Raw genomic sequence first — 12,522 nt, 5'->3', positions numbered from 1 at the left:
CAATTTGCAATACTTATTTATTCTAGTATTTATTGTGTGCCTGGCACTGTTTTTGACATTTGGGATATGATGATAAAGGTGGCAAATTGGGTGCTTGCTCTTATCATCTGATGAAGAAAACATGTCATTCATCAAAGAGATATTCACCATGAAGTATGTTTTATGTGTTCCAGTTGGGAAGGCAAAGGATGCTGCGGACCTCCTTTGAACTGGCGAACTCATAGTTGGAATTTGTACTTATTGTCTAATGAATTACAATCTAGTCTAAATATTAAGCAGACATAGTGTTCTGCCATTTAAGAAAAATAGGAAAACCTAGAAAAGAACAAATATTAGGAATTTTTTATTACTTTAAGTAATGATATAATTTAACTTTTTATGCTCATCCCCCCATTATGATATATGCTTTCTTTGTCTTAATTTCTTTGCTATATAGATGGGCAGCCAGATATATCAAGGCCTTTTGGATCTCAGCCTTGGCATAGCTGTCACAAACTCATATATGTCAGACCAAATCCTAAAACTGGGGTTCCTATAGGTCATTGGCCTGTTCCAGAGTCTTTTTGGCCAGATCAAAATTCGCCAACACTAGTAAGTACCAGAGACTGTAACTATGTAATAGTAACCATTCAGCTGTCTTTCCTATTAGTTTTAAATTCTGTTGTCAAAGCTGTGATTAATTTATGGGGATTAGACAGATGTTCAAAGTGCTATGATACCCTGTTACTTGCTTTATTATGTTGCTTTGCTATGATACCCTGTTACTTTGTTTATTATGAAGTAATAGAAAAAAGGCATCTCCTTCCTTTAGAATCTAATGCTATGCTCACGATTTTTATTCTTGGCTTCTGGGTACAGAATTTCCTCTTTAGACTCTAAATGAGGATTTGTCTCTGGGACACAATTTAGGATTTAAACGAAGGCTTAGAAAATAATTTTGATAGTTTGCATGTAATTTTTTAGGACTTAGTCTTAAATGCATATTGATATGTATGGTTTTAGTTATATATAGTGTTGCAGATTGGAGGTTTAAGCTGGAACAGATTTTCTGATTTTGTTTACCTGAATTATTTTTAGGAACAATGAAGTTTGCTGAGCGGTTATGGTGAATTATCAGTATTCATTATGTAATTCTTAAAATAATAGGGTACATTTATACAAATTAATATCCATTTAGTCGTGTTAGTGTACTCTTTTTTTCCATATTTTTTTCCAAGTATCTGAGGGCATTAAGGGATATTTTGTGGGAGAGCATGGCAGTGGTTCTCCTTGATTTTACCCTTAGAAAATAAGAATTGTATTTCACAGATCATTAAGCAGTCTAATAATGTTTCATACAACAAAACCTTTTTGAAACCTTTTGTACTTGAAACCTGTATCAGCTCTTCAGGATAATTTTTATTTTGAGTTTATAAAGTGATATTTCCTTTATTCATTAGGGATTTAATAAAGTAGTGCATGAAGTTAAGGTTTTCTAAATTTCATTGAAGTATCTTCTATGTACCTTTTCTTTTTTTCTGATAGAACCATCATAGGTTTTTAGTCTGGCTTTATGGAGAAACTTCCAATTTCTTTGGTCATTTTACTTTCTCTTCTGGAGCTCTTTCAACTCTTACAGAACAGATACCGTATTTGTATGAAATATTGTCATGTTGGTTATTTATTCTATTGTGTTTATTTAACATGTACAGGAGAACATACAGTACCTGAGTTGTAATGGAAAGAAATCCAAAACCAGTATCACAACCCTTATCTATTAATGCTGCTCTAGCAGTCTATCACAAATTCTTACAAGCCGTAGAGGGTGGGTAGGACTTCAATTGGAGAAGGAAATAGTATGAGAAAAAAATATGGAAGTGAAAAAGAACAAGCTATGTTTAGAGGAGTTAACAAGTAGCTGAGTATGGGTGGATCATAACATGTATATAGGACATTGAGAGTACTGTTAAAGTAACCAATTTGCTTATGACTTTAAATGCAGGGTTAAGGAATATTAGCTTTTTAACAGTGGAGTTCAAAGAGCAGTTGAAGATGTTTTTAACAGACATCTTTAGAAAAATTGATTTGGTGGTGGTTATATGCAGTAAAATTAGAAGGGGGAGATGAGTTGAAAGGCAGGTAGGTTACCTATGAGGGCTGTTGATATGGTTCACGTAAGAGATTTTAAGTGGTTGAATTATGATGATGGAAGAGAGAATAATAAGAAATAATACTGGAAAGAACTGGCAAACTTTAGTAACTGAAGGATATTAGGGGAAGTGAGATTTTTCTAAATTATAATATTGAAGAAATATTGCTACTGAAGTTAAGTGTAATTTACAAGATGTGAATTTGAATCACGGCACTATTAGTTATTAATTAGTGCCTTTGGTTATCTTTTGTAAGCTTCAATTTCCCATCTGTTAAGTGGCTTATAGCTCCATCTCATAGGGTTGTTTTGGGGATTAAACAAAATCATATATGCAAAATTTTCTTGGCCAAGTTCTAGAGGATCTTTCCCTCCACTTTCCCTCTTGGATCTCAGTATTTTTATTCACAGAGTAAGTGTGTTTCATGGACTGATTCAATAAACTGTGTGTCAGGTGCATGCTAGGCACAGGAGCACAAGATGAGTAAAACACAGTGCTTCCCCTCTTGAACATTACCCATCTATGGGCAGGTCAGACATGTACACATCATAGAGTACAGTGTGCCAACTGTAATGAAGGGGTGGGGCAGAGCCAGAGGAGGTGGGCCTGACAGCCTGGTGTGTTTTTGGAGTACAGAGTGGGAAGGGGTATGAGGGAAGAGGTCTTTTAGAGGTTGTTACATGCCAACTCATTCTTCTAAACTTTGTTTGCAATATGCAAGGGAGAAAATAAGTACTTCGCATGACCGAAGCATGGAGTCCGTATGGTGTGGTGGGAAGGCAGATAGGGACCAGATCATCGAAGATCTTTATATGTGATGTTAAGTGTCTAGACCCTATTTTTAGGTGATTGGCTGTTACTTTTACTGAACAGTTTTAGATAGGGAAATTATATGATCCTATTTATATTTCACTGCCATAGGATTGATCAGAGGGGGACTGATTAGAAACTAAACAAAGCAAAAAGCATTTGTACTAGTCTAATCTGAGAAATGAAGAAGGCCCAAATTAAAGTGGTAAGAAATAGAAGATACATTTCTAGAGAGATGAGAGTTTAGTATTGACAGAAGGCAGCAACTAGTACTAACTACCTTCCATGTTTATGTGTTCTGGTAAGTGCCTTAGAATTTGTGTTACCAGTTTATCCAGGTCTTTGTGACAGTTAAATATGGAGGATGAGGGGAAGATATCAAGAATAATGGCTAGGTTTTTAGAACAGGTTTTGTAGCTTGGGGGAGAACTAACAAATTGTACATATTGTGTCTGAGGGACCTGTGGAAGATTCAGCTTATGTCCAGTGGGTAGTTAGATACAGCAGAGAAATAGGAGCCATCTGGCCCCATCACAGTAGATTTGTGAACCACCAGGGTATAAGCAGTAACTGAGGCAAATAGAGTCCTTTATAGCTATGAAATTTAAAATTATTTCCTCATAGCTCATTTTGTTCACAATTTGTGAGATTTTTAGGAAGAGGACTATTAAGAGGTAGATTGGGGGGTAACATGCCTTTTTAAAAAATGTATTATTTTTTTATACCTCTAGAACAGGGGTTTCTAAAATAAGGGTGTGTATCCTGTAGAGTTTACCAAAATGATTGCTGGAATAGGAAAGGAAGCATTAGAAGTTCTATTTGTGGTTATTTTTCCCCTATTTTAATACCATTTTGGTATATATTTTGTTATGCACATCTACATTTATAATTTATATAATTAGAAATGTATATTCAAAAACTGATCAAGATCTATGATTACTTTGGAAGTCACTATAAGTAATTGCTACAAATGAAGACTTGTGAGAGTTTCTGTATACATTTCTCATTTTTTGGATGTAAAAATTAGTGAATACTCAATTACTAAATTTTGCATAAGACCTAAAAATATTTTCATTTCTATAGATTTTCAAGTGTTTATCTTTTTCTTGTGAATATTACATAACTTTAGCATTACATTTTCAAGTGTTTTCTTTCAGCTTAATGTTGCTTTTAGCAGTAAATCAAACTTATTAGCAAGACGGAGGAACTGAGTAAATTTTGATAATAAGGGATACTTAGTTTTGTTTCTGGAATTTCATGTAAGTAGTAATTACAAGACTTTCCCCTTTAGCCACCTCGTACATCTCATCCTGTAGTGAAGTTTTCCTGTACAGACTGTGAACCAATGGTTATTGATAAACTTCCTTTTGACAAATACGAGTTGGAACCTTCACCACTGACTCAATTTATCCTGGAAAGGAAATCTCCTCAAACATGTTGGCAGGTGAGCTGAACAACTTATAGTGACCCCAAAATTTAAATGAGGTGTTTCTTAAAAAGCTGAATTGAATCAATGGTTTATGTAACATTCTTTAAAGGTTATTAAAGTTTTAACTGCTCCTTTTTAACAGGTGTACGTGAGCAATAGTGCAAAATACAGTGAACTTGGTCATCCTTTTGGTTACTTGAAAGCCAGTACAGCACTGAACTGTGTCAACTTATTTGTGATGCCTTATAATTATCCAGTCCTTCTTCCCCTCTTAGGTAAGTCATTCTTGTCATTTTCTCCTTGGCTTAGCCTATAAAAGTTCTCCTAAAGCACATTTCTTTGTAGTTTTTCTTGTCTTCTAGAAATCAATGAAAATATTTTGAATATTCTAAAATATTGAACATCTTTAAGAAAATATAACAACCTGTTTGTGTTTACAGTAAATTAAAAGATGATATTGAAACACTTTTTAGTCTGCAATTTGATAAAAGTATTACTTTTTTCGGGGGGGGGGTGGACGGAGTCTCGCTCTGTCACCCAGGCTAGTGTGCAGTGGCATATTCTCAGCTCACTGCGACCTCCGTCTCCCAGGTTCAAGCGATTCTCCTGCCTCAGCCTCCCTCCCAAGTAGCTGGGACTACAGGCATACACCACCATGCCCAGCTAAGTTTTTTATTTTTAGTAGAGACAGAGTTTCACCATGTTGACCAGGCTGGTCTTGACCTCCTGATCTCAGGTGATCCGCCCGCCTTGGCCTCCCAAAGTGCTGGAATTACAGGCATGGGCCACTGTGCCCGGCCAAAGATGTTACATTTTAAATTTTTTAATTAAATATTCTAACTTTTCTACAAGTTAGATTTCTAACAGTTAGAATTGGTAATGTAGGCTTTCTGTTTGAAATGAGACATTCTGTAGAAGCATAGATCTGAGTGCATTATTTAAGAATTTATCTACACTTTAATTTTCATTTGGCAAATATTTTTTAAATAAAGGAATTTGTTCCAAAATAATTTGATAAAAGCCTGAAGTTAGTTTCTAGGTACATTCTAGCTATCATTTTTGAGGAGTGCTGTTGGAGAAAACTTACCTTCCATGAAATCACATTAAATTTAAAAGTTATAGTCAAAATATTAGTAGGTATATTTTATAGAAAACATTGTGCATGCTTTGTTTCTGTCTTCAAATCTGCTTTGTGTCTAGGTCTAGGGAGGGCATAGATTTTCCTTGTGTATTTTCTGATTCTAACTTAATTCCTACATGTACTTTTAGACCATAATTGGCATCTTTTCATTTTATAGAAAATGACAAAACCATAAATCTTACTGACTTTCTTGTTAAAAAACATCTGATGTTACTCTCTCAAAAATAACAAAGCAGACTTTAAAAAGGAAACGTCTTTGACTTGACTTCTATGTGTGAAAATAATGAGTAGTGATAGTTTGTTCACATTATACGTTTCTAGATGACTTGTTTAAAGTGCATAAAGCAAAACCAACATTGAAGTGGAGACAGTCATTTGAAAGTTATTTGAAGACAATGCCTCCCTACTATCTCGGGGTAAGAATATTATTTAAAAGAACTTGTTGGCCGGGCGCAGTGGCTCACGCCTGTAATCCCAGCACTTTGGGAGGCCGAGGCGGGCGGATCATGAGGTCAGGAGATCAAGACCAGCCTGGCCAACATGGTGAAACCCCGTCTCTACTAAACATACAAAAATTAGCTGGGCGTGGTGGCGGGCGCCTGTAATCCCAGCTACTCGGGAGGCTGAGGCAGGAGAATCGCTTGAAACTGGAAGGCAGAGGTTGCAATGAGCCGAGATTGTGCCACTGCACTCCAGCCTGGGCAACAAGAGCGAAACACCGTCTCAAGAAAAAAAACAACTTGTTAATTATATTATGCTTATGGTTTATTGTGGGTATTATAAACTTTTATAACTTTTATTTATTGCTTTTATAGATTAAATGACATGAAAATTGAGTATACAAATGACCACTATAGATGTAAAGGTAAAGAGAGGTTTCAGTGATTTGCAGAGTAGTGATGATGATCATGATCATGAGAACATTTATGTACTGCTTACATAGGCCAGGTACTGTCCTAAGCAACATCATTAATTTATACAGTTACCCTATGAGGTAGAAATGATTATTGGTTCTGTTACACAGATGAGGAAGCTAAGGCATTAAAAATTAAATAATTTGCACAAGGCTACATAGCTAATACGTGAGGGGGTGAGGAGCCTAAAATTCAGTCTGGCTTAGATTTAGGCTTTTAACCTCGAGTGTTGTACTACCTTTTAAAATTACAGTTTTATGATTATAGTTGTCTCTCAGTATCTGTGAGGGATTGGCTCCAGGATCACCTGTGGACACCAAAAGTCACAGATGCTCAAGTCCCTCATATAAAATGGCATAGTATTTGCATATAACCTACACACATTCTCTTGTATACTTTAAACCATTTCTAGGTTACTTAATATGTATATACTTATTATACTGTATTGTTTAAGGAATAATGTCAAGGAAAAAAGAGTCTGTATATGTTCAGTACAGAGGCAACGATCTATTTTTTTTTTTCCTAACGTTTTCAGTCTGTGGTTGGTTGACTTCACAGAACAGGGAATCCACAGATATGTAGGGCCGACTATATTTCTTTTTAAGGGTGCACAATAGTTTTCGTTGTATTATTTCCCAAATCTCTAGAAACACTTTGTAAGGTGGGTAAGTGTATATTCTTATAGAACCATATGCTTTAGAGGACTTGATTACTTCAAAATTAGTGTATCATAGTGGGTAAAACCAATAACATGAATTTTATTAAATACATGATTTAGTTTGTGAAAGATAACTTTTTAACAAAAGTACTTAAAATCACTTATGTATTCTGTTTTGATGCAGGAATATTATAGCATTTGGCTATAAATAATGTTTCTAAATCATCCCTAATATAATTAGGAGATTAATTTCTTGAGCTTTAAAAATCATGACATTTTATAGTTCTAACAGATAAGTTGTAATGAATGTCTAGCACACAGTGCCTGGCAAGTAGAAGGACAAAAAAGAACAAACACTTTGAATAGGAACTGTTACATATGTTGACTCATTTACGTTTCGTAGCAACCCTGAGGATTTAGCCTAGCCAGATAGGTGTTAAATATCAGGGCTGGGATTTGATTTCAGTTTGACACCAGTGCTTATACACTTTCTAATATGTCAATGATTATCATCCTTTTTCTGGCTCTGTCCCATTCACAAATGCTAGACACTCTTGCTAGTGATATTTTTCATCGTATAAAGTACTTCTCAGTCTCTCCTTACAATTGAAAGGTTTTTTAACTTTCAACTACCACATCCATAATAAATATTAGATTGTTTTTTCCTCCTGCTTATGTTTCCTTCAGAGCTTTTTTTTTCAGCTCAGCATATGATAATAATAGTAATAATTAATAATTTGTACCCAATGGTTTTATAAAGTGCTTTATGGGTATTAACTCATTTAATCCCATGACAACCCTGTAAGAGTAGGTATTGTTATTATCCCCATTTTAAAAATGAGAAACTAAGCCACAGAGAGCCAGAGGGCTTATTTATAATCTGATCTAGAATCATATAACTAGTGAGTGGTTGAGCAGCTAATTACTCAAAGTAGAAATCTTGCATTTTCCTTGAGTGTTTTTCACTTACTACCCACGTTTTGTCAGAGCTACCTCTAGAACGTGTCTTCTGTCCATTTCTTCCAAACCTAGTATCTCCCAGTGGTACCAAGGAAGTCCAGTATCTTATCCTTCTTGTCTTGGGGAGTTATTATGGCCTCTAATCCTTTTTAACTACTTCAAACGGCCTTTCATCCCACTGACAAACATTTTACTGAAACATAAATATGATTGCGTTACTTCCTTATTGAGGAAAAGAAGGGGAAATAATTTTTTGGAGAAAATTTTAAGACAGACTATACATGGAACCATGTTTGTAATAAGCTTAATATTGAATGATGTTTTCTTTTTTCCTATAGCCCTTGAAGAAAGCTGTTAGGATGATGGGAGCACCTAACCTAATAGCAGACAGTATGGAATATGGACTTAGTTACAGTGTCATTTCATACCTCAAAAAACTGAGTCAACAGGTAATATCAAGAAATAGAGTGAGCCATTAAGTATTTTGAATGGTTTTGGCTAAGATAGTTAAACAGGTTAAAAGCTAGTTCTTGATGGTTCTAATGGAATTCCGTTATATTAATATATTACATTTTAGAGCCATATATTACATAATTCTGTCTCACATCCATGGTGTGCTATGTTTTGAAACGTTAATTTGAAAATTGTATAATAATTCCTTATTTATGAAAATGGCTTCATGAGTGTGGTCCTAGACTTCTTATATGTGAACATTATTTATCTTTTGAGAAATTTAGATTAGAAAGTCATTTTTCCTTAAGAAAAAAAAAACTTCTTTATGTTTTGAAACCTGCAGATTTTTCTTTCAGAATGGGAGTTTCTTTGAAATGTTTGTAGAAAACACTGAATTTTGTCATTCTGGCCATAAATCACATTAATAAATAATATAGTAGTCAAGCAGTATATAGTTTAACTGACTGTGAAATCATTAATGTCCTGTGAAATACATTATTTTTCCAGTACTTCTGACATCGCTACCTTAACTACAAATCAAAAGGCAGTTTGGGAGGAGTCAAAACATTGCTTCTTGCTTTCCAGGGAAGAACTACATAATTATTTGCCATATTGATGTGCTAGTAAAAATGTCTTATGTAATGATGATTTTAAAAAAATAACTTTCTATCACCCCCGAATTGGGAATACACATTTTTGTTTAGTGTGCATTTACATTTCATGGTTTAAGTATAGTGGGTATTAACAAATAAAATAATAAATTGAAATTGTGTTTGTCCTGCTCCAAAAGTTTAGAGTTGTAATGATTTAAAATCATAAGACATTGTTGTTTAAACTATGTTTAATTTACCCAATACTTGACATAAACTATGCTACTTGAGTTTTTAACTTCTTATATACTTAAAATATGTATATTTAATTTATAGATGATCATAACCATTAGTATCTGATTTATTAATTTAGATTTTATCAGATAATTCTTACTTATTTTTACTTTAGGCCAAAATAGAATCTGATCGGGTCATTGGATCTGTAGGCAAAAAAGTAGTACAGGAAACTGGAATAAAAGTCCGGAGCCGATCACATGGTTTATCAATGGCATATAGGAAAGATTTTCAACAACTCCTCCAGGGAATTTCAGAGGATGTCCCTCACAGACTGCTAGACCTTAATATGAAGGAATACACTGGGTTCCAAGTTGCTTTGCTGAATAAGGTAATAATCATGAATTTAGTACTACTCTAGTTATGTTCTGTTATGTTACTGGATAAATCACATTTTCTGTTAACTCTGACATTCAGTTTATCCAGACTTGAAAGAGTACTTCTGTACCCTTGTAGACTAATGATCATTATACTGTCAATGCTAGAATTAAAACAATGTACATGGTGTGTGAATGAATGGATAGACTGATGAAGAGTAAACTAACTTGTTTATTTTATAGATGAGAAAACAGAGGTTTAGAAATTGCTTTAAGTTGCAATAGTGGATAGTAGAATTCACTATAGTTTTGTACTTAAACTGATGACCCTATTAGGCCCACAGCATGATCCAAAAATGCTTTGTGAGTACTCATGGTTACAGATATCTTTATCCCAGCAGCCTTTTTGTAGAAATAGGCAAGCTGATTCTAAAATTTATATGGAAATGTAAAGGTCCTAGAATAGCCAAAACAATTTTAGAAGAATAAAGTTGGAAGGCTTACATCATCTGATTTTAAAACTTATTGTAAAACTTACTACAGTGATCCATGCAGTGTGGTGGCCATCATAAGGATAAACACAGGAGATTAGTGGAACAGAATTGAGTCTAGATGTAGGCCCTCACACACAGTCAATTCTTAACAAAGATATTAAAATAAGTTAGTGGATAAGAAGACAGTCTTTTAAACAAATAGAACAATTGGATATCCATATGCAAAATAATGAATTGACCATTACCTCATATTATTTGAAGTGGTCATGATCCTAAATGTAAGAACAAAAACTATAAACTTCTAGAAGAAAACATAGGAAAAAATCTTCATGATGTTGAGTTAGCAAAGATTTCTAAAAGCACATACCAAAAATGTTGATAAATTGAATTTCATTAAAATAAAAAAAACTTTGCTCTTTAAAAGAAACATTAAAAATGAAGAGGGAAGCTACAGCTTGGGAGAAAAACACATATCAAATAAAGGACTTGTATCAAAATATATAAAGAATTCATATAACTCAATAATAGGACAAACGTGGGCAAAATACTTGAACAGACATTTCACCAAAGAAAATATACAAATACAAATAAGAACATGAAGTAACACTCAGCCTTATCAGCCATTAGGGAAGTGCAAATTAAAACCATAACGAGATACTACTTCATAACTGCTAGAATGAATAAAATTTAAAAGACAAAAAATACAGGTATTGATGAGAATGTGGAGCAACCCTCCTAACATTACTGATAGAAAATAGTTGATATTTTCTTAAGAAGTGTAGACATAAATTTGCTGTACAATCAGTCATTCTACCTGTAGGCTTAGCATGCCAATTCATAGCAGCATTTCTCATAATAGCCAAAAACTTGAAACAGTCCAAGTGCCCATCAACTGGTGAATAGATAAAGAAGATGTGGTGTGTCCATATAATAGACTACTACTCTGGAATAAAAAGGAACAAACTACTGATACATGAATAATGTCAATGAATCTCAAAAACATCATGCTAATTGAAAGAAGCCAAGTACAAAAGATTAGACATTGCAAAATTCCATTTATAAAATGGAGCATAGAAAGCACATCACGTGGTTGCCTGGGGATAGGAATAGTGATTGACTGCAAGTGGGTACAACGAACTTGGGGATAGTGGAAATGGATTATGATGATGGTTTCACAACTATAAATTTACTAACACTCATCGAACTATATACTTAAAATAGGTGATTTTATGGTATATAAATTACACATCAAAGCTGTTTTAAAAAAAAAAATTGGAAATTGATTTTTACTTAAATGAGTTTACTTCTTTTATCCACAATATATAATCAAATCTTTAGAGTTAGATGGTGAATTGAGATTGTTTGGTTGAGCTTATTACCAAATTTTCATCTTTTGGCCCTGAACCGGTACATTAAGATTATATCGTATGTGTTTATTTTATTTTTTTAAGCTAACTAGTTTATATATCTTATTTCCAAACCTATGCTGCAGGCTAGAGATTTTAGGTGCTTGTAATTCTATGTTTGACAATAAATTTTGTCCTCAAATGTTGTTTAATAGGATTTGAAGCCACAGACATTTAGAAATGCTTATGACATACCAAGACGAAATCTTTTGGATCACTTAACAAGAATGAGATCTAATCTTTTGAAGAGCACTCGCAGATTTCTGAAAGGACAGGACGAAGGTTAGATCATAGTTTTAATACTGGTATTTTTAAATTTTTTTTCTTTATAGTCTGAAAAAGCATAGCATGGTGATATAAATTTCAAAGAATTATTACAGTACTATAACATTCTTATTGTAAGTTCAAACAAATGAAGTAAAAGGTGAATCATCCCTGATTCTCTACCTTTCTTCCTACCATCACTGTTGCCCCAAATTCTCTTCCCTAGAGGTAACAACCTTTCTTAACAGTTTAGTTTCCTTTTATGGCTTTTCTCATGCCTTCATGCGCATGCACGCACACACAGACACCAACCACTTATCAAACTGTATACTTAAAATAAGTGATTTTTCTTATCTCAGTCATTTTCTTGAGATATACCAGTATCTGATGGTTTAACTCTGGATGGCCAGTTTCATGGCATGTTCTGATAATTCCTTCACCTTTATCCATGGCACCTACTATAAATCAAGTCAGATGAGACTTTAAACCTTTGCCACCTCTGATTTAAGCATTCTAACAGAACGCTTATATAACAATAATTTTATATAAAAGAGTTAGCTATGTGACTTCTCTTTTTTACCATAATGTACTGCCATTTTCTACAAATTCTACTATAATTAAATTCTGTTTATTTGGAATAGCGTAGAAGAGAAGAGATACATC

The 12,522-nt window shown here is 33.9% G+C and overlaps 1 protein-coding gene across 6 annotated transcripts in view; it reads left to right on the top strand.

The window, feature by feature from the left end:
• INTS6 (integrator complex subunit 6) overlaps positions 1-12,522 on the top strand; it is a 108,650-nt gene that overhangs the window by 65,294 nt on the left and 30,834 nt on the right. For all 6 annotated transcript variants that reach the window (XR_004030181.1, XR_004030180.1, XM_030813429.1 and 3 more), the window contains 7 exons: positions 437-591; positions 4,231-4,383; positions 4,511-4,643; positions 5,831-5,925; positions 8,380-8,490; positions 9,494-9,709; positions 11,751-11,877. Coding sequence is in view for 4 of the 6 variants with exons in the window: in XM_030813429.1 (XP_030669289.1) it covers positions 437-591; positions 4,231-4,383; positions 4,511-4,643; positions 5,831-5,925; positions 8,380-8,490; positions 9,494-9,709; positions 11,751-11,877 (990 nt within the window). In the remaining 2 variants the exon portion in view is untranslated. The remainder of the gene's footprint in view (positions 1-436; positions 592-4,230; positions 4,384-4,510; positions 4,644-5,830; positions 5,926-8,379; positions 8,491-9,493; positions 9,710-11,750; positions 11,878-12,522) is intronic.

This window comes from Nomascus leucogenys, chromosome 5, assembly GCF_006542625.1.
Source record: "Nomascus leucogenys isolate Asia chromosome 5, Asia_NLE_v1, whole genome shotgun sequence".
NCBI lineage: Eukaryota > Metazoa > Chordata > Mammalia > Primates > Hylobatidae > Nomascus > Nomascus leucogenys.
Note: the sequence above shows the minus strand (reverse complement) of the source record. Positions and strands in the feature narration are given on the sequence as shown.